Source organism: Pelodiscus sinensis, chromosome 4 (assembly GCF_049634645.1).
Source record: "Pelodiscus sinensis isolate JC-2024 chromosome 4, ASM4963464v1, whole genome shotgun sequence".
Lineage (NCBI taxonomy): Eukaryota > Metazoa > Chordata > Testudines > Trionychidae > Pelodiscus > Pelodiscus sinensis.
Genome location: NC_134714.1, coordinates 22251495 through 22274876, shown reverse-complemented (window position 1 = coordinate 22274876; position 23382 = coordinate 22251495). Strand labels below are relative to the sequence as shown.

The 23382-nt window shown below is 44.4% G+C and overlaps 1 protein-coding gene across 9 annotated transcripts in view; it reads left to right on the top strand.

Moving 5' to 3' along the window:
• The window catches only part of WDR20 (WD repeat domain 20), an 85759-nt gene that overhangs the window by 22590 nt on the left and 39787 nt on the right, over positions 1-23382 (top strand). For 8 of the 9 annotated variants that reach the window (XR_003088743.2, XM_075926548.1, XM_006119985.4 and 5 more), the window contains exon 2: positions 15908-16090. Coding sequence is in view for 6 of the 9 variants with exons in the window: in XM_075926548.1 (XP_075782663.1) it covers positions 15908-16090 (183 nt within the window). In the remaining 3 variants the exon portion in view is untranslated. Of the gene's footprint in view, positions 1-15907; positions 16091-17190; positions 23359-23382 lie in introns of those variants that run through there. The other variant, XM_075926553.1, reaches the window with a different exon arrangement.

Sequence of the window (23382 nt, the reverse complement as noted above, 5' to 3'; positions counted from 1 at the left end):
CACCATTATCCAGATGGCTGTGGTGGGGTGAGGGGACAGGGTGGGAGAAGCCCTCCAAGATGGAGTCCGCACCCTGCCACTTTCAACCCAAACTCTTCCTGGCTTGGTCCCCTCTTTTGCTGGTGCACCTTGCCCTCTTCTTCCTTTTCCCTTCCTCTCTCTTCCCCCTGGTTGCATCTGTACACACACAATAAGGGAATCTAAAATAACATGTGACTGCTTAAAATTAATTACCATAATGAATATACAAATTGACACACAAAAATGTAAATGCTTTTATACTAGTCTGCCAAAAGTTTTTGAATGAGTTTGCCAGTCCATGGTATAAGAAATGTTGGGAACCACTGGACTATTGAGTCCCCTAGGGTGGTGACCACATGGCATGGTATATAGGGCTCTGCCGATCCTCTACCCCTCAATTCCTTCTTATCTCCTGTGGTGATCATTGGAGCACCTTTTCCCCTGTCACCGCACACTGCAACCTCTATCAGAGGCAGCAGCAGCCCTTGTCCATGGGGGGGCCCCAAACTCATCAAACATTATACCCTAGGTTAAACACCTTGTCCCTTAGTTGGATCTCAGCCTGGCCCTGTCCCAGCTCCTGGGTACCCTCCTTTGAGCCCTTAGACATCTGTCCCGCCTCTTGCAAGGTGGCTTTCATAACAGCCATAATCTTGGCCATATGAGTTTCAGAGTTCTGAGCGCTCACCTCTGAATCCCTGTACATTTTTTTCAAAAACAAGGTGCAACTCCATCCTCACCCAGCTTTTCATCCTGAAGTGGTCTCCCACTTCCATGTTAACCAAGACATTTTTCTGCCTGTGTTCTTCCCAAAACCTCATCTTGCCTCTTGGGAGCAGAAGAGGCCCTTCATTCCCTAGATGTCAGGCACACCCTACCCTTCTACACTGACTGCTCCAAGCAGTGTTGTAAATCACAACTTTTTAATACAATATCAGAGAGGATAAGGGGCCATCTTGTCCCAGCATCTCTTCTCATGGATCATGTCTGGCATCAGGTCCTGCTATTACATGGCCAAGGTCCCAGCAGTAGCCTTGACAACTCACTCTGTGGGCACAGGCTTCCTCAATGGCATTCCTCGTGCAAGTTCCTGTTCAGGATATTTGCAGGGTAGGGATGTGATTCTCTGTCAGTACTTTTACAGTGCAATATGCCATCACCTGGAAAGCTAGAGGTGATGCGGTATTCAGTAGAGCAGTTCTCCAGATGTCAGCACATTGATCTCTGACTCCCTCCTCCAGGTAAACTGTTTGGAATTCAGTTGAGCAATAACTCGGAAAAAAAAATGGGTTACCTGCCTTTTGTAACTGTTCGAGAAGTTCATATCAATTCCAAATCCCACTCACCTCTGTCGGAGAGCTGGCAAGAAGAAACTGAAGGGGTGGAGGATCTGTTGAGCTCTCTCTCTCTCATATAGCAAGCACCAGGCAGGCACCACTCTGGGGGGCTCCGCAGCCAGCCTGACAGATACCAGTAGGGGAAAAACCTTCTCACGATTATGCATGTGGCATGCATACACCTATTGGAATGGCCACATGAGCAATGTAGCTTGAAGAATAGTTACAAAAAGTAGGTAACTTTTTTCTACATTACACAAGAGGCTAGGTTGTTCTTAATGAGTCTTTAATAAAACATAGATTAATTCAAGAAGTGAGAACTGAGCTCTTAAGTGATTTGACTTGCTCAACTTCCTAGAAGGGAGTGAGATACCTAAAGGAACAGTAACACTAAACTTTTTTAGAAATGGAGATGGTAATAAAATGAGAAAGTTAGTCTAAAAGGCCCTCAAGTCAGAAGAAAGTTAAATCCTTAAATGCCATTGATGCTACATGTGCTACTCAGAAGGCATATGTACTTTTGAACCAGAAATATAAGGAGAAAACAAATGTGATAGCGTTTGGAAATCTGATCTTAATGAAGCCAATAAACAGGAGTAGAGGATACAGCAGTTCGTATGTAAGAGGGAAATTAGAAAGGCCAAAGTGGATTTTGAAGAGCAGATGCAAAAATTTAAAACCAAAAGATTAAGTATGTCTGATGAACTATAACCTTTGTCTCTGCAGTATCACCTTCACTAGAAGGGAGAGGTGCTTCTCCTTGCCACAGCAGTACCATGGCTGAAGCCATGAGAGGCCAGGAGTGGGCAATCGTTTCTGATGGAGAGGTCACTCCAAGATTTTGCAAAGTGGTTGAGGGCCACACTCTTCCATGATATTAATGGAAGAGATGTGGGGTTTGGTATGTAGGTTGGGTGCAAAAGGGGCTTTGGGGTAAAAGATTGGGGTGCAGGACAGAGATTGGAGTCTGGGAGGGAGTTTGGGTGAAGGAGGCGGTTGTGACCTAGGGCAGGAGACTGGAGTGCAGGGATTTGGGACGTGACCAAGTGTAGGAGGGTATTGTGATCTTGGGCAAGAGATTGGTAGGAGGGTATTGTGATCTGGGGCAGGAGATTGGTGTGCCAGATCTGGGAGGGGGTATGGGTGTAAGAGGGGGACAGAGGGTTTTGGGTATGTTAAGCATGTCGGGGGGCAGAGGGTGGGGCAGGAAAAGGCTGGGTTGCCAAAGCAGGCTATGGCCAAGAGATTTGCTGCCAAACTAGCCTGCCTGCCTGCAAAGCTAAGGCTTGCACAGCTTAAAACCGTTCCCAGCCAGCCTGCCTGCTTGCCTGACCATGTGTTGCTTTGAATAACTGAGCAGAGGACAGGGGGCGTGGTTCTTCTTGGCTGCCTGCTATTCCAACAAGCAGCTCCCTTTGGCTGGTTTCTGGCCAGAAATGGTCAATGGGATTGTGCAGGAGGCTGGATGGCTCCTGAAACTTCCCCCTTCCCTCTGGTTTTAAAACAGAAATGGAGCCCTGCAGCTGTGTTTCTGCACGGCCTGTGGGGCAAGAAGGGGAGCCTGCCTGGGGCTCCCCGCTGCTTCCGCGGGCTGGATCTGGTGGCTTGGTGGGCCGGATGGCTTTTCCCTCAGTGACAGCTGGTCCAGGGCTGGGTTGAGGCCCCTGGCCTCTCTACCATGACAAGACTGGGGGAAGAGGCATTTCTCCTCACCACAGCTCTGAGCACTTGCACAATGCTTAATAGGCTCCTGCACAGCTAAGAGGGAACTTAGTATATGAGCCATTATCTTAAAAAAAAATCGCAAGATAGAGATTCCAGATGTCTGGAAAGGGGTGAATAGAGTGCCCAGGTGTATAACTGATGATAAGGAAATCATCGACAAGTCAGCTTAATTTCTGTACAATAATGGAGCAAATAATTTAGTAATCAATTTGCAGACACATAACAGGAATAGGGAATCTTTTTTGGGTCAAGGACCACTGACCCACAGAAAAATAATTTGAGGCAGCACATATGTGAAGCAAAAAAACAAACAAAACACAACCTCACCGATGAGGCCCCTGACTGAAGGAGATACACTACCCACATCTATCTCATACATCAGAGCCTAGTGGAGTCCAGGCTAGTAAATTGTGTGCTCCAGCCCCGTGGAGCAGCGGGGGGCCTAGAATGCCAACATGGGCTCCCAGAATGCCAACATGAGCTCCCCAGTGCTGGGGGTAGCCCTGAGCCTTGGGGCTCTCCACCCCTGATCTAAAAGATAAGATGACCAAGCCATGCAGTTACTTAAGCACAAATTGTGTCAAACCAATCTGATAGCTTTCTTTGACAGGGTAACACGTTTTGTGGATGGAGGGAAGTGATGTGGTATAGCTTGATTTTCATAAAGCTTTTGCTATTGTCTCGCATTATCATCTCCCAGAGTAGGCAGATACAATCTACATGAAACAAAATACAGGACTATGTAGCACTTAAACCATCTTGTTAGTCTTTAAAGTGCTACATAGTCCTGTATTTTGTTTCCGCTACACCAGACTAACACGGCTACATTTCTATCACTATTCTACAATCTACATGGACCTGCTGATAAGGTAAGTACGTAACTGGGTGGAAAACCATTCCCAGAGTAGTTACCAGTAGTTCAGAAGGGCATATCAAGTGGGGTCCTGAAGGGGTCAGATCTGGCTCTGGCTCTGAGTATCTTTTTTGGTGATTTAAGTAATTGCTTAGTGTACATTTATAAAGTTTGCAGATGTAGCTGGTCCCAGTATGGTATCAAGTGCTTTGAAGAATAAGATTAACATTTAAAATGATCTTGACAAACTGGAGAAATAGTCTAAAGTAAATGGGATGAAATTCACTGAAGGCAAATGTAAATTACTCCACTTAAGAAGGAACAATCAGTTGCACACACACAACATGGGAAATGACTGCCTAGGAAGGAGTGCTATGGAAAGGGATCTGCAAGTCATAGTTGATCAGAAGCTAAATAGGAGTCAACAATATAATACTATTGCCAAAAAAGAACAACATGATTTTGGGATGTATTAGCTAGGGGTAGGGGGACCATCAGAGCCACTTTCCCCTCCCCAGAAGAATAGGCCACACAGGGGCTTTAGTGTTGGTTCCACACAATGGAGAGCCAGCATTTGTACTCAAGTCATGCAGGAGAGAGGGGCTGCTGAGACTCAGATTTGACATGGGGCTAGGGCATTAGCACTGGCTCACCCCTCTGTGGAGAGGGGAGGGGCAAAGCCCTGAGTCTCACTATGGGCTGGATCAAGGCAAGCCAGGGGATTGGTTCTGGCCCATGGGCTGGGTTCACCATCCCTGGTCTAGATAATACTTAGTCTTGCCATGAGTGCAGCGGATTGGACACTCAAGGTCCTTGGTAGTCCTTTGATTCTATGTTGGAAGCAGGAAGATTTGGTGGGCTGCAAAAGATTTGGTGGGCTGGATCATTAGGGGTTAAGAGAACCAATTAAAGACGATTACTGTGTAGCTCAGTGACTTCTCTCAATCTATGTTCGGCAAAGAGCATGATGGAGAGGTACATATTCCTTTCTGGTAATGGAAACAAGTTGGTATTGGAGATTGAGGTGTTGGAATAAATTGACTGAATTTTAAGCAGTCACCAGGCCCAGGTATACATTCCAGAGTTCTGAAGGGGCTTGATTATACAAAGTGGATGAGCTATGAATGAAAATATGCAAACTCTAATTAGAAACGTTTATGATTCCAGATAATTAAATGATAGCAGATCGGGATGTTAGCGTATAATTGAATAGTTGAGTGACCACGTCAAATATTCGTGGTTACATGATTATTTGATAGTCCCCGGGGTGGGACTGGCAGCCAGTGCGCTCTCCAGCCCTGCTCTTGGGGACCCCCCTGCCACAACATGGTGCTGCCTCTATATCAGAAGCAGCAGCATGGGGTGGAAGGCAGTGTTCTCTCTAAGATTTTTTCCATCCTTGGACTGGATGAATTTTCTTTTGGGTAGGTTGACATTTATGTGCAACACCAGTATTGAGGTAGTGTGTGGAAGGGCACAACAAAAACTGTAGCTATAAAGACATATTTTAAATAGTCCATAGGAAGAAAATATATTAAAACGAAGGATAATTAATAAGGAACAATGCTTATGATTATTTAATATGAAATCAAATAAAAAGAAAGCTTACACTAACCTTGGCTGAAGAAGTTGGGTTGTGCCCACGAAAGCTCATGGTACTATTTATATATTTGTGTTAGTCTAAGGTGCTACAAGACCATTATTATGTTGTTGTTTTTTTTAGTTAGACTAACATGGCTACCCCAAGACCTTTCTAACAGACAGATGCATGTTTTAAAGATCTTGCAAATAAGATTTAATCCTACAAAACAGCCAGCATCATACCTGGTTCTTGCTGCTTCTGAATTCCAAGAACCAGAAGAACTCAGCCAGATAGCAAAGATCTGGCCTTAATGCAACACATTTTACCATGTATTAATTAGTAACACAGGATTTTAAAAAATCATTAAGATCAGAGTTTTACATATCTGCAACACTCAAAAAGTTCTGTTAAGCCATTAACACAGGATGGGCAATAATTTTTTTGAGGGAGGGTCACGCCAAGAATTTGGTAAGTGCTCGAGGGCCTTCCATTATATTAATGGAAGAGATGTGGGGGTCTGGGATGGAGGCTGGGTGCAGAAGGGAGCTTGGGGTAAGGGATGGGGGTGTGGGAACTGGGAGGGAGTTTGGGGGAAGTAGGGAGATCGTGACCTGGGATGAAGAAGGGGTGCAGAGCCAGGGAGGGAATTGTGACTGGGTGGAGGATGCAGCATTTGGGCTGTGACCAGGGATAGCGGATTGGGATGCAAAGTCTGAGAGGGGATTGTGACCTGAGGAGGGGTGTAGGAGGTAGGGATGTTCATTTTAGTTTAATCAACTAGTCAATGGGTCTTTTCCTGGCCCTGGGAGCTAATCCCACTGTGGCTCTGCCTTTTAAATATATTAAGAGATGATAGGCTCTTAATATATATAAAAAGCAGAAGCGCAGTGTCTGGGACTGGAATCAGTGGATTCCTGGCTTGTGCTGGGTCCCTGCTACTCCCCTGCCCCCCACGCAGATGATGCTTATGCTTATTGGATAGTCAATTAGTTGCTTACATCCCTAGTAGGAGGAGATGTAGTAGTGCCTGGGAAGGTGTATGGGGGCTGGAGCAAGGGTGCAGAAGGCTTGGCCTACCTGGGGTAGTGGGGCAGAGAGTTGGGAGAGGGAGGGGTTGGGGTGCCAGACATAGGCTTTGGCTGGGAGACCTTACCTGGCTCCAAGCCAGCAGTCCAGCAGGTTCCTTAGCAGCCTTCCCAACCTCCTCCCCTCGCACAGCTGCCTCTGATAGAGGCAGCAGTGTGAGACATTGGCTCCTGCCTCCCTCCACACTTCCCCTCCCCCCATAGGAAGCAAGCAAGTCTTCAGAGCTGGGAGTCAGGGGGGCCGGCTCCTATCGGCTCTCACCTGACCCCTCACCCGCCGTGCTGCTGCCTTTCTAAGCCTTTGTGTGCACATTGGTTTAAATAATGATTATTTAAAAACAATATTAAAACATCTGCAAAATCTTCGTATGATATGGTCTGACCACTGTACTGAGATAGTACTCTCTTTTGCAGAAACTAATCTATTAGAAATCTTTCATCATATCAGAAAGCTACACAGAAGGGAGGTGGGAGCCGATGTTTGATGGGGGGAGCTGGCTTTGGACCCACTGCCCCACCTCCGCTGCTGCCTCTGATAGAGAGGCAGCAACATGAGGGGTACAGTTGTGAACTGGCTCCCACCTGCCCTCTCATCTGCAAAAATTTCAAGCAGTTGCATGTTTACAGAAATATCCAATAGTGTTGGTTTATGGAACAGTGAGGACATGAAAAATAGATGTAATTATTCATCTTTTCATGGCTGGAGTCCAACAGTGCATTTTTTTCACAGTTCTTTACTAGGCCCAGTATTTATGTAAATGATCTGGAGAGCGGGGTGGGCCATAAAGAAGCAAAAATTGCATATCAACCATTATTTATTTTAGCCAGGACTAGAGAGAACTGAGGAATTTGAGACCTCTAATCAAGCTATGTGTTTGCTGTTGATTAAAGCAAAATGGTGCATGTTGTTGGGAGAAAATTAAACTACTTATACCTAGCAATTCAAAATTAACTCAAGGAAAGGATCTGGCCATTATTATAACTCAGTGAAGATCTATACTCAGTGTCCTGCTGCAATGTTTTTTTTTAAAAAAAAGTAGCATGCTTAAGGAATGGGATGGGAAAAAATATAGAAAATATTATGCCATTGTATGAACAAGCTGTCTATAGTAGCTTCACTAAGAATAGCAAACAAATAGTGTTTGCTATTAATTCCATATCAAATGATATTGCACAATTAAATGGGGTTCAGAGAAGGACAATGGAAAAACGTATGATGAGCGATTTGAAGAGTAGTGGGATTGCATAGTTTAGACATGATAGAAGTATGCTAAAATAATGGTATAGATATGTTGTAAAATAAAACAGTAGGGGGGGGGACATTTTATGAAATTGAAAGGGTAGCAAATTCAGAACATTAGATTTTCTTCAGAACTTCAGATATTCTTGTTAGTTTTTTTTAGGATTAACTTGGAAGGGATATTCAACTTTTATGCTTCCAGCAATCTCTGAAATTAGAAATGAGAAGTTGCCTCTACATTAGATAATCCTACAGCCATCTACTGTGGGATTCTTAAATCTGTCTCCTGACCATCTGGTGCTAGTAACTGATGCGGGGAAGGGGAGGAATGTTGGAATGGATGAACTTCAGATCTGATCATGTACAGCAAATTGTGTATTTCTGAAGCATTGGTTGCCATGATTTCTTACATGGCATTTTCTGTCATGATAAACATCAGACTTCCGCTGTGAGAAACAGAAAAGTTGAAGTCACAGGGAATTGCCTCTCAATGTTCAGTCCTGCCAGTGAGACAAGAAATCAAAATGACAAATGATGGAAATGTTCAACATCTATGCTATTTTATGTATCCTGTCTCAAATTATGCTTTTAAAATAAACCCCTTAAAACATAGATATCTTCTCTCTGCATTAAAACTGTTAGAGAAATGGAGGAGAAAAATGCTATTACATCATGTTAGGACAAAAAGCAGTGGGCTTAAATTGCAGCAAGGGAGGTTTAGGTTGGACATTAGGGAAAAAACTTCCTGTCAGGATAGTTACAGAGGCATGTAGTTTAGACTGTACCCTGAAATAAAAATATTTAGAATTGTTAATATTTAAATATTTGAAACATAAACCACAACTCTTCATTTAGTTTCCTACAATTAGGCACAGTCTAAATTCTTTTCAGCAGTGTTGAATACCCATTGACTTCATTGGGGGCTATGGATGCTTCAGTCCTCCTGGAAAACTAAACCATTCTTATTACTATGCCTAACTATAGATTGATGTGCCTGACATTTTGGCCTTAAATAAGAGCCCAGGAGTTGTCTTACTCATCCAGCAGACTATACCCTGAAATGTGACACCTAACTTTCAAATTAGGCATGATTTTTACACATGTCCTAAAATGAAGTACATAGAAATTGTTACGGAATTATTGAGCGCTTGGAACTTTTTCCCCCCAATATTATTTTTGTCAAATATGAACAAGCTAACCAACTGTATGTAATGTCCTGAAACACTAAATTTTGAAATATAACATTGTGACCATGTAACCCAGTTTTACTGAGACAGTCTGTGTTTATATGGCTTTGCAAGAACTTCTCAGCACACCTGAAATATCTTAGTTATTAATAATTAATAAATGTAATTAATAAACATCTGGTTTTGATAACCACAAAATTAACAACAGTATCTTGAACAAACAAGTAGAATTTGCTCTATTTGCAGGGAAAAGCTAGTCCAGGGGAACAAGGGTTTAGTAGAATAAAGTGTTAGAAATGAAGTGTTAGGTAAGTCCATGTGACTGAAAATGCTGTGTTCAGAATGAATGTTAGTGGCATTTGTTCAGTGTTTGTGATTAGGGATGTAAGTGACTAGTTGAGTAGTTGACTACTTGGTAAGACAAGGCTTATCAGGTGGTAGTCACTACTTGACTACAGCCGCTCCCCGACTTATGGCCACCTCCACTTACGAGCATCCGCACTTATGACCAAAGTGGTCGTAAATGCGGATCCGAGTTACGAACGGTAATCCGCGCTTACGAACAGCGCGGTTGCCATGTAACTCTATGGGATCCGAGTTACAAACAGTTCGAGTTACGGACCAAGTTTTGGTCCGTAACTTGGAGAGTGTCTGTAGTGGCTTCTCTTCCCTCTTTCTGCCTCTATCGGAGGCAGTGAAAGGGGAAGAAGGAGCTGCTGCTGGGAGGAGCTGGTTCCCTCAACACTGTCTGCAGGGGCAGCAGGGTAGGCAGTGGGCAACTGGGCGCAAGCTGGGACAAAGCTGTCCTGGCTTGTGCCCAGTTCCTGACCCTGCACCTCTGACTTTTAAATGTAGTACGAGCAAGGTGGCTCTTCCTGCATGTGAAAGGTGGAGCTGCAGCAGGGTTAGCTTCTGGTTCTGGGAGTTAGCCCCACTACAGCTCTGCAGTTCCCTCTTATTGACTAAGATTAAATTATTCAAAATACTTCATTACTGGAAAAAATAATCCTATTCAAGAACAGCCGCTGCTACTGAATCAAATAGTTATGCATACAAGTATTTTCAAGATTAGGGCCTTCGTTCTATGTTTATAGCACAGGGCATCTGATGCAAGTTAACAGCTGCAGGATACTTTACAATAAGAGTGGGCAATAATTTTTTCAGAGGATCCACTCCAAGGATTTGGTAAATAGTCAAGTCACAGGCCATTGTTTTGTACTGTGTTAATGGAGGGGGTGCAGGTTCTGGGACAGAGTTTAAATGCAGGAAGGAGCCCAAGGCAGGAGATTGGGGTTCAGGAGGGGGTGTGGTGTCTTGGAGGGACTTTAGCTGTAGGAAGGGATGCTAGGTGCAGGCTCTGGCGGGGTGGTAATTTACCATGGTCAGTTCCCAACAGGTGGCACAGCAGGATGCTTGGGCAGGCTTCCTGCATGCTGTGGCCCCACATACCACTGAAAGTATCTTTCTGATGGGACAGGTGTGTCTCTGCATGCCCCTTTGGGGGGCAGTGCTGCTTCATGCCTGCAAGCACTACCCCGCATCTCCCAAGGATGGTGCTAGCTTCAGTGCACAGAGCCCTGCTGCCAGCTGTTCTTCCAAGGGGTATCCTGTAAAGTTCCAAATCTAGTGTAAAGCTGTGGTCACCAGCCTGTTGATTGTGATCGACTGGTAGATCCTGGAGCCTCTGGCAGTTGATTGCTATCCTTATTTAGACTCTCTGTGCCTGCCTGCCTCACATTGCTCCCAGAAGCAGATGGCTGGATGAGTAGAGCACATCTCTGCAACCTTAGGGGGAGCAGGGTGAAGCAGCTCTGTATACATCTTTGTACATTTCAAAAGCAGAAGCCCCTGGGGGACTCTGCCTCTGGGCCCCATGCTCCCTGCAGTGCCTCAGCCTTTGAAATGTACAAGAGTCCTTATGGAACTTTTGTACTTTTCAAAAGGAAACACTGTGCTCCTTGCAGGGCTTCTGCTTTTGAACTGTAGCAAGAGCCTCCCTAGGGTAGCCCAACTCTTGCTACAGTTGAAAAGTGGAGGTGCCCTTTTAGACTAATCAAATAGTCGATGGGATTTCCATTGACTATTGGATTAATCTAAATTTAACATCCCTAGCCTGCACCTTCACTCCCTCTTGCAAACACCACCCAAACTCCCTCCGAGTCCACTCTCTTCACCCCCTCTTGCATTCCACCCCTTGCTCCAGCCAAATGAAAGTGAAGAGTGGGGGAAACCAAATGAGGAAGGGCTTTGGCAGAAAGTTGGGTCCTCCGGGAAGGGATGGGATAGATCCTGGGTTGCCTTAAATTCAAAAGGTGATCTTGGGTGTGAAAAGGTTGGCAACCATAGGTATAAAGGCAAATCAGCATGGCTTTTATGGTTACTAACCAGTGAGAATCATCTTTCTTGAGGAAAATAAATACAAATGCAAAAGATTAAAATTGATGATTAAATCAGGAAAAAGTACAGTTTATTTAAAATACTTTCTGACTTTAATAAATTCACCCTGCTTTCTCTTTTGCATTCTCCTTATAGATATTAGAATTTGTACATGAAGATCTGTTCAGGGGTTTCATTGTTGACGTTTTAGCTTGGGAAACAAGTGGCTGCACTATATAGCATAGTTTTCTGGCCTTTGGAGGAGTCTCTCTTTACCTGATATCATGAGCATTTTCTCAGAGCTGCATCTGAACTTCATTCTCTTAAGAGTAATCAAATGGAATCATAGGAACTCAGTTTGGTTGTTAATGTCCTGCTTCTGCATTTTTTTGAGCTCTTGGGGAAGTGTCCATGTATTTGTTTCCAAGATGGCTTTCTTGTTAGCAGTTACTTTTATGTGGTGGGTTTCAGAGCTAGGAGCCTTTCCTCTTGGGAACAGTACTACAGATTTCACGATGATGTGGTTTTCTGAGCAGACTTGGCTTTTATCCCTAAAATTAACTTGTTTTCCCCACAGTCCAAGGAGTGGTGCTTCTCTCTTTGTCCAAACATTGCAACCAGTAGAGAAGCTCAGACGTGCATTGAAAGTTGATAGTGCTCACTATCTACATCAATCCCACACAGACTTTTCACAGGCTTAGTGCTCTGGATAGTGCATCAAGATGTAAAGAAAAACATTTAAAGCTAATAATTTAGGCACTTAAGATGATGTATTGATGAAACCTACAAATCAATTGGTCTGCAGTAACCAACAAAACATACTCTTAAGAATGGTAGTTGCCATAGGGTGGTCATCTTTGTTGTCCGTTCATACTTTCTCACATGTACAGCTGCATGTTCAGGTATCTGGGTATCATCTTCAATGGGGGGGTACTCCAAGTTATCCTCTTCCAGTAGAGGAAGAGGAATTTAAAATATAGTTCTGTTTAACCCCCCTGAAGGGATGGATGTGGCTATTTGGTTAACAGATGCATTTGGTTAACAGATGCATGGACCTTGTAGTTGAAAGGACAAGAATATTGAGTTACCCAGCTTACTGATTGGGTGAAACTCCTCCCCCCACCCCATCCTCAAAGTTAGGAGCTGGACTTTCATGTAACACCCCCCTACCCCCATGACCTCATGCATCAAAAGGGCACAAGCTCTTTTGGGCACGTTATATAACTACAATATATAGCTGTGCCAACTCAAATATGACTATTACTGTAGTTGTCATATGTTCTGAATCTTCTAAATAGCGGTTTTTCAATGGCTTGAAAGCAAGCAGGATGTTGCTGAAACAAGTGTAAAAACTGCTTTCCTGTCAACTTGAAGCCCTAAACATCTGTGAAGATGTGGTGTGATTTCACATCTTAATTGAAGGCATGGTTGTGCTGAATCTGGCATGGACCTCCTTCAGTTGTTCTCCATGTCTGCTGAAGGTAGTGCAAGAAATAACCTCAATCTTGCTGAATATTAAGATGGTTAGATATTCGGAAAAGCTTTCTAACTGTAAGGATAATTAAGATCTGGATAAGCTTCCAAGGGAGGTTGTAGAATCCTTATCATTAGAGGTGTTTAAGAACAGGTTGGACAGCATCTGTCAGAGATGATCTAAAGCAGTTTTTCACAAACTAAGATCCGTGGATTCTGCTGATCAACTTATCTTTCCTCCAGCTATCTCCAGAGGCACACGGCTAAGGCAAGCTCCCTACCCACTTTGTGCAGCTCCTGGAAGCAGCTTCTAGGTTTCTGAGGCAGGCCCCAGGTGCAGGGGTAATCAGACAGGCTCTGCACTGCCCCAGCCAATGTGCCAGCTCTGCAGCTTCCATTTCTAGTAGCAGCTGCTTCCAGGAGCTGTAGTAAGTGTTGCCAGGACAGCACACCACCTCCTGCATACCATCCTTTACCCCAGCCTGAGTCCCCTCCCACATCCAAACTCTCTTCTGTAGTCTGGAACCCCCCTCATGCATCCTCAGTCCCACCACACAGCCCATACCTCCAGCCAGGGCACTCACTCCTCTCCCACACATCAGTGCCATGCTGCAGCCCAGTCAAAGTGAGTGTGGGGGAGAGTGAGCAACAGAGAGGGGGAAGATGAAGCAAATTGGGGGCTAGAGCCTTGGAAAAGGCGTGGTGTAGGAACTCCCCACATTTTTTAAAATCAAAATAGGAATCCTCAATTTGCTAAAGTTGGAGAACTGCTGGTTTAGAGGTATAGTTGGTCCTGCCTCAGCAGAGAGGACTTGACTAGATGAGCTCGTGATGGCCTTTCCAATCCTACTTTTATGCTCTGATTGCTTGACAGTGGATTTTTTTTCTTAAAGTATAATAGATGTAAAGAGAAAGGGTATAGGAAGAATTTAAAATCACTTTTTTCAATTTGTCATCTTCCACTGTTGAGTCTTGTAACACATCTAGAGAGCAATGAAATGGCAATCTGTCTTCCAGAGCAGAAAAGATACTTTAGGAGAGACTAATTAAATGTCTCCATGTCTCCTGTCTGTTATGTGGAAACTACTCTATGCCTTTAATTTTCTTTGACAGTCTGAGTCCTTTAATTTACTGATGGTAATGGGGATCCAAGTCTTCCTCCAGAATAAATGTTACAGTCCCAGTAGTACAGACAGCATGTGCATAGACTGTATGAGAGTCTCATAGTACAGAACAATGATGTACAATATAGAGAATAGTCTCCTACAGATAGATATCTTATGGTGTAGATAAGATAAAAAGATAAAAATCGTGTAAATTATTTAGATTGCCATTGTGCCTGGGAGCCCCTGTTGCAGACATGGACTCCATTTTGTTAGGTGCTATATAAGACTGTTCCTGCTCCGAAAGGCATAGATTTCTAAGATAAAGCAACAGATGTATGCATACTGGATACAAGGAAACAATTAGGGATGTAATAGTATAGTCGATTAACCAATAAGCAAAAGCTTATAGGTTAATGCTATAGACTACACGCATTTCTTACTTGCCAGTAATTTTTTTAGCAGGCTGGCCAGCAGCCCAGCTCAGTCCCGGCTTGCACTGGGTCCTGGACCTATCCCTGCTGTGGCTCTGTATTTAAAGTGTATTATGAGCCAAGCAAGCAGCCCGGCTCAGTTCTAGCTTATGCTGGGTCCAGGAGCTCAAACCACTCTTCTCTTCCCTTCCCTCTCCCCTCCTCTCCCCCCCCATGGGGGCTGCCTGGGGACTATACAATAGTTGACTAACAGATAAGAATTCATGAGTTAAGTGATAATTCAATTAACTGATATTTAACATCCCTAGAAACAATGTGACAATATTTGTCAGCATGATCCTCTGTGGTCTCAGCATAGCATCAACCAAAGCATCAGTTCTCAAACTGTGGGTCTGGATCCCAGAATGGGTCGAGATCCCATTTTAATGAGATTGCTAGGGCTGGCTTAGACTTGGACTTTAGCATTAGCTCCAGCTCCTGCTAAGTATCACCACTTAGGGCTGAAGCCTGAAGTCTTCAGTCATGGGTGTTGGGGCTGTGGTTATGCACCTCCTGCATTGGTCTAAAGCCCTGAGGCTTTGATTCTCCCCTGACCCTTGTCCAGTCCAATGAGAGGTTGGGGTTTACCCTTCTCCAGCTGATGGGACTCAGGTTGGCTTAGGATTTGGTCCTCTCTTCTGGGGGCATGTAGTATTGTTTGTTGTCAGAAGCGAGTCACCGTGCAATGAAACATGAGAACCCCTGAATTGAACTATTGTCAACTTTTTTGTAGGCATCACAGCAAAGGAGAGTAATGAGTGAGTTTTGTGGATGTTTACAGGAAACTATTCCCAAGCATGTGAGCAGAATGTGAAAAAGCACAAAGGTGCTTGTTTGTTACATTTAACCATCTAGTTTATATATGATTCTATGGCAGCAGCAAATATTGTAAAGTACAGATAAGGAGCTCAAAATGGTTCCAGGGTCCCCTAATACAGAAATGGCCTATGAAACCTGATGGCTAATAATACCTGTTTCTTATACTGTAATCAGTACCAACACAACTCTGCCTAGAAACAGGTAGGGGAAAACTTCCCTTATCCCTCGGAGCATCCCTTCTCAGAAGCATCTCTGGTAGAAATGTTTATATAGAGGCTGAAGCCTTGATATTATTCTTTTGAGTGTCATTAATTTGTTGTGGGATATAGTGAAACTACAGTGCGTGGACTTGATTCAGTATTCAATAAAACTGAAATACACATGTATTAGATAAACGTCTTGGTGTGTGTTAAATTGTTGAAAGCATCTCACGGTTTGTTCACGTGGCAGTGGTAACTTACTAAATCCAAGCTGATTAATACTTAAAGTTGCTTTGAAACTTAAGGTTAACCATTGTTTTGATCATTTTGCTATATACAGCAAACTTGTTTGCTAATAAACTAAATTCTATCTTAAAAAGTATATACATAACAGACTGTATTTTAATTTTTGTTTTCATTGCTCTTTTTGCAGGCTGCTGACTTGAGTAAACCAATAGACAAAAGGATATACAAAGGAACACAACCAACCTGTCATGACTTCAATCACTTAACAGCCACAGCAGAAAGTGTCTCTCTCCTAGTTGGCTTCTCTGCAGGCCAGGTCCAACTTATAGACCCTATTAAAAAAGAAACTAGCAAATTATTTAATGAGGAAGTAAGTAAGAATCTTGATCTCTTTGCATGTCAATGTCATATTTTTAAAAGTTAAGCAAGCAAGTCTCAGTGATTGCCTCTAAAATATAAATCTGCGCTAGGGTGTTTTTCACAAAAATCATATTGGCTTTGTCTAGACTAGTTTTGGTAATATTGTAACTAGTTGATTGCCAGTTGACTCAAGTTAATTAGCAGGAATGTCAATGCTACTGAAGCCATTCCACAAAATTTTTGTTCCAAGGCTGAACCACAGAAGGAAGCAAACACTTGTGCACTATAACGTAGTCATTGAATGGCCGCACAGTTAGCATAATTGTCAAATGACTTAAATTTAGAATTTACAGTTAACTCTAGCAACCAAAAACCCTGTCCTAGACATTCTGAAAGATCAGGGCTAGCCTGGCTCAGCTTCCAAACTTAGCCTACCCGTTTTGGGATTGTTGGTAGGAGCCCCCTTTTTGGCACTTGCAGCTATAATTTGCAGCTGTAGACTAGTGTCTCTAAAATAGTGCCATTCCCAATAGGGTGCTGCTTTTACACCTCTCTGGTTCCTCCTCATGTTTCGAGGAGCAGCTGCTAGATCAGGAGAGAGAAATTCTCCTTGCCCTTTGCTCTTCCATTTCCCCAAACTCCTTCCCTATTCTCCTTCTCTGAGTGGGGAAAGTTTGCATTTTATTGGAAATCAGCACTTAAAAGATGCCTTCTTGTACACACCAATATACAACAAAATGAAGCTTCACTTTTTTTGTCTGTACAAGAAATGGAACCTAAAATTTACCACTGGTGTAGCTGAATTTTGTGAGCTGAAGTTTAGACAAGGCACCCAGTGTCCTCCGACATTGCCAATTTTAAGTACATTTATTTGACACAATGACAAATGTCTGTAGCCCTGTCAGCACTTGAATTTCCATTGATGTAAAGGAAGTGAGAACATCAATGGGGACTTCTCCCCAAAACTCCCAAGTGCCGCCATACCCCGTGTTGTTTGACTGAGCAAGCCCACACCCTGAGGGAAACTGCATTCTACCTGAATGACTTTCTAAAAAATGAATGTGCACTGGTGGTGAATTGATTCTAGTTTTTGTCAATTGAAATTGACAGGGCTCGCCGAGCCCCACTCGCCAGCCGCGCTGTCTGGTGATCTGCACGTGCAAGATCGTTCTGCGCATGAGCAGATTGCCCAAACCTGGCTCTTCCAGGTTACAATCTACTCACCACGGGTGAGTAGATTGTATTATTTGTCAAGCCCTGGAAATGGATGAATGTATTCCAACAGCTTGGGACATTCTTCCCATTCTAGAATAACTGGTTACATTACATTACAGTGAAAGGAATCACCTCTCATATCACTGAGGCAGTTAACAAATGAGATGGCATTTAAACAAAAAAACCTATGGTAGATAAGATTACTTAATATTAGCAGTTGCAGAGATTGAAAAATGCAGGTAACAGTGGCAAGTTAGGTTTTCTACACTAACCTTAAATCTCAAAATTGCCAACATTTGAGCTAGTCACACCATTAATTAACCACAGGTTTTTTCAAATTGAGGTGTGGTTGACTGCAACTGGCAGTATATCAAAGTATAGACTTGTTGGCTAATCCTGGCAGTCTTAACTGTAATAGACTCCTCAGCTATTGCTGCCAAATCTGGGAGCCACCAAGGGACAGACAAATTGATACCTTGACACACAGGAGAATTAGTATATGTATCCAGTTCAAGACTTGGCAAGTCCCCATATTTCTTGCAAAATACAGTTGTCACTAGTGATGTGAAAGCACTGTCTCCTTTTTTCAGTGGAGAGGCAATTTCTACTGTCCTTAAAGCAATCAAGATAGCAAATTCCTTTTGACAAATATCTGATCAGCAAAGTAACCTGATATCCCAGATCTTTATTCTCATGGTTGCCTAATGAAACAAGTTCAGTAGATAAAATCAGTCCTATTACTTTGTGAACAAAATAGAAAATAATTAGAATAGGCAAGACATGGGTACTTGAAAGGCTCATGAGGATATTACTTCTAGAATCATAAGGTTGGAAGAGACCTCAGGAAGTCAGAGTCCAACCCCCTGCCCAAAGCAGGACCAACCCCAACTAAATCATCCCCGCCAGGGTTTTGTCAAGCCGGAATTTAAAAACCTCTAGGGATGGAGATTCCACCACCTCCCTAGGTAACCCATTCCAATACTTCAGCACCCTCTTAGTAAAATAGTTTATCCTAATATCCAACCTAGACCTCCCCCACTGCAGCTTGAGACCCTTGTTCTGTCATCTTTGAGAATAGCCTCTCTCCATCCTCTTTGGAACCCCCGTTCAGATAGTCAAATCGCCCCTCACTCTTCTCTTCTGTAGACCAAATAAGCCCAAATCCCTCAGCCTCTTCTCATAAGTCATGTGCTCCAGCCCCCTAATCATTTTCATAGCCCTCCTTTGGACTTTCTCCAGTGCGTCCACATCCTTTCTGTAATGAGGGGGATTGGACACAATATTCCAGATGTGGCTTCACCAGTGCCAAATAAAGGGGAATAATCACTTCTTCGAGTGGTGTCCCTGTGGGTGCTCCACTCAGGTCTCGGTGAGTCCCTGCACCGGCGATAGAGTTTTGCATAGCAGTGCCACTCGCACTGCGCACTCAGCCCCTCCCCTCGCATCCGAGGCCACGGAGCGTGCACAGCACAAGTCCCATCAGTTCCTTTTCAACCGTCCCTGGTTGAAGACGGCGCTCAGCAGTGCTCTTCCTCCTGAGGGAGAAAATTAGTTCCTAGTTAATTCTACCCCTGTTACCTCATAGTTTAGTTAATTTACTCCTCCTCAGAAACCAAGGGGTTACAGTTACAATTACAATCACTATAGGCAGCAACACAGGCCATACAATAACAGACCCAAGCAATGCCCTAATAGAAGGAGGAACCACCAAAACCAGTCCTCTGCAAGCCACTCCACCTCTGGCAAACAGCAAATTTGAAGTTTTGGTCAAGGATCTGAGCAACCACCCCACATCCCCAGTGCAGTCCAGTGTCATCTTTGGTCACCGTCTGAGGCCTTTCTACCACCAGTGGGCCCTAATTACTACATACAAATGGGTCCTAGAAGTCATCAGATTGGGCTACACAATCCCCTTTACTTCCATGCCCCCTTCCCATCCCTCTTCAGGGACCCCTCTCTCGAACCTCTATTATGGGCAGAGGTCCTGAAGCTTCTTGCTCTAGGAGCGGTGGAACCCACACCCGAACAACATCACAGGAAGGGATTCTATTCTAATTACTTCCTCACAGCGAAAAAATCAGGGGGCTGGAGACCGATTTTAGACCTCCGGAACCTCAACAAGTTTATTCAAAATTCAGAATGGTGACCTTTGCAACAATAATACCTGCACTGGATGAGGGGGACCTGTTCTCAGCCCTCGACCTACAGGACGCATATTTTCATGTGACTATAGACCAGTCCCACAGAAGATTCCTCAGATTTGTGGTAGGACAGGATCATTACCAGAATACTGTCCTCCCCTTTGGCTTTTCTACTGCCCCTCATGTGTTTTCAGAGACGCTGGCCATAGTCACAGTGTTTCTCAGAAGGCAGAACATAATTATCTTTCCTTACCTAGATGATTGCCTAATCAAAGGCCCCACCCATCACCAAACCACTATCATGACAACTACCACCAGAGAATGTTTTTTGCATCTGGGCTTGCTTATCAACATATAAAAATCCACCCTACAACCCACACAAAAGATAGAATTCATTGGGGCATTACTTGATTCAGTCACAGCGAGAGCCTACCTTCTGCTGCAAAGATTCACCGCAATCTGCAACATTGCCCAACAGGTCTGACAGGCCCCTTTATCCACGGTCCACACATACCTACAATTGCTAGGCCATATAGCAGCTACAACCTTTGTGGTCCCCTTCTCAAGACTGCAAATGCATTGCCTACAGCATTGGCTCACAAACAACTATATACCAGCCCGACACAGCATCGCCAAACACCTCTCACCTTCTCCAATGGTATTACAGTCCCATGACTGGTGGACATCGCTGCAGAACCTTCTCACCGATGTACCCTTCCACCGACCAGACCTCTCAGTTACTTTAACAGATGCATCCATTATGGGATGGGGAGCCCCCTTTGGGTCAGCATCAATACAGGGCACATGGACCCATCATAAAAGATACCTCCATATCAATATCTTGGAGCGCAGAGCCATACGCAAGGGGTGTGCCCACATTTTGCCTCTTATAAAGGGCAGAGCGATTCATGTCCTTATGGACAACACGCCATCCATGTTTTAGATCAACTGTCAGGGAGGTGCCCGATCACACACTCTGTGCCAAGGCAGTCAGATTTTGGAATTGGTGCATCAGGAACCACAACACCAACAGCAATGTACATTCCAGGAGAACAGAACGTCAGGGCCAACAGACTGAGCAGATATTTCTCAGATCAGTACGAGTGGGAGATCAATACCAACATCCTTCTCACAATCTTCCACAAATGGGGCTTCCCAACTATATACTTCTTTGCAGCACTGCACAACTGCAAGTGTCACAGATTCTGCTCTTGGGCAGGAGTAGGCAAGAGGTTGGAAGGGGATGCTTTTACCATCCACTGGACAGCTCCTCTTCTATATGCCTTTCCACCATTTCCACTCATCTCCATAGTGATCAACAAGATTTGATCTGATCGGGCCACAGTAATCCTGATAGCCCCAGCATGGCCGAGACAGCCCTGGCTTCCTTACCTATCCTTCCTGTCCATAGACCAACCGATCCCTCTCCCAGCATTGCTGAATCGCCTCACACAACGCTGCGGTACTATACACCACCTCAATATCAAGACCATGAAACTTATAGCTTGGTTCCTCAGTGGTTCCAGAATGAAGAACTTACCTGCTCAGACAGGGTCAAACAAGCTCTTCTAAACAGCCATCATCCCTCCACGAGGAACACTTACCGGAACAAATGGACACGTTTCCAACATTGATGCATGAGACGCAATCTGCATCCCACCACAGTTCCCATACCTAGCTTACTTGTCTACCTTAAGGACCTCAGCGACGCTGGCCTCCATCAGCTCCGTTCGGGTCCATCTGTCTGCGATCACAGCCTTCCATGACTCAGATGGCTTCTCCCTCTTCACACACCCATTGGTGAAATGTTTTCTCACAGGCCTGCAGAAAATGTGGCCAATTATCCACCCTCCAGTACCACCGGGGAACCTGAGCCTGGTCCTTAATGTTCTTACCAGGCCTCCATTTGAGTCACTAGCCACTATAGCACCACAATACCTATCTATGAAGGTTGCATTTATAGTGGCGATAACGTCAGCTAGAAGGGTAGCAGAGATCGCAGCCCTCATGGCAGACCTGCCCTTCACTATATTCACCAGGGATGAAGTCATACTTAGACCCCATCCCAGGTTTCTCCCTAAGGTTATATGAAACTTTCATGTAAATGAGCTCATTTACTTAGGAGCCTATTTCTCTAAATCTCATGCTTCCTTTAAGTAGTCTATATTACACACCTTGGATGCGAGGAGGGCAATGTGTTCTACCTTGATAGTACCAGACCAGCCAGGAAGTCAGACTCTTTGTTGCATGGTCAGGACCATGCACAGGAACAGCAGTTTCCGCTCAGCGCCTATTCAAATGGATCGCAGTCTGCATACTCACCGTCTGTGAACTTAAGGGAAGATAGCCACCACAGCCCATTAGGGTGCACTCCACATGAGCGATGGTCACCACAGTGGCCTTCCTCAATGTACTGCCGACACATTTGTAGAGCAGCCACATGGCCTTTGCATCATACTTTCGCGCATCACTATGCCTTACACAGCAGGCCGATACCTTCCACATCTCTAGCAAAGGCAGTTCTTCCCTCTTCCACCTAGAGAGACTCCAATGCCCACCTCCATTAGATGGATACTGCTATGGAGTCACCTGAGTGGAGCACCCACAGGAACACCACTCGAAGAAGTAGTAGTAGCTACTTAGCCTGTGCAGTAACGGTGGTTCTTCGAGATGTGTGTCCCTGTGGGTGCTCCACTGCGCTCCCGTCCTCCCCTCTGCTTGGAGTCTCTGGGACTTCAGGTAGAAAAGGAACAGACGGGACTCGCACTGTGTGCACGCTCCACGGCCACAGGGCAGGGGGGAGGAGGAGAGGAGGCTGAGTGTGCAGGCATGGCACAAGGGGCACTGCTATGCAAAACTCTCCAGTCGCTGGTGCAGGGCACCAAGACCTGAGTGGAGCATCCAAGGGGGAGACACATCTCGAAGAACCACCATTACTACATAGGGTGAGTAACTTCTTCTCTAGATCTGCTGCCAATGCTCCTCCTAATGCACCCTAATATACCGTTAGCCTTCTTGGCGACAAGGGCACCCTGTTGACTTGTATCCAGCTTCTCATCCACTGTAATCCCCAGGAATGTAACAATGCTTGGGATTTTTCTGTCCCAAGTGCAGGACTCTGCACTTGACCTTGTTGAACCTCCTCTGATTTCTTTTGGCTCAATCCTCCAATTAGTGTAGGTCACTCTCGGGACTAAGAATTATGAGGATAAGACAAAATAGGTGGATGAGACAGAGGGACATATGACATAAGGTAACAAAAACGGCAGGTGCACAAGTTTTAGTAAGTGATTACAAATTGTCACCTCTTAACCCTCAAGGTTACAGGTCTGTTTACATTAGGAACAGCTAAGTTTTGAGGGGCACTTGAAGGTGTAGCTGCTTTTAAAAGGTGTAGAAATATATTTCTGTACTGTAGTTTAAATGAATGACTCAAAGTTCTGCATTAATATACTCAATAAGGAATCTATCTGTAAAAACGAACATTTCCTGAATCAGTTTTTGGTGCCTCCCCACCCTCACCCCACATAGGCACACTTGCTGACAGGTATTTTGAAACAAATTACCAAAATAACAAACTGGCACCCTCTTTCTGCCCTCCTACCTAGCTACCTCTCCCCCTAACTTAGTGTCATCTGCGAATTTGCAGAGGGTGCAACCTATCCCCTCATAAGGACATTAATAAAGTTGTTGAACAACCTGGCCCCAGAACCAACCCTTGGGGCCTGCCACTTCACGTCAGTTGCCAACCAGATATTGAGCCATTGATCACTATCCATTGAGCCTGGATCATTTGTACCAAAAAATTAAATTCTGTGCACAATATTTTAAAGTTCTGCACATTTTTGGTCAAAATAACATGGTATGAGCATGCCAGTTTGTTATTTTGGTAATTTGTTTCAAAATACCTGTCAGCAAGTGTGCCTATGTGGGGTGAGGGTGGGGA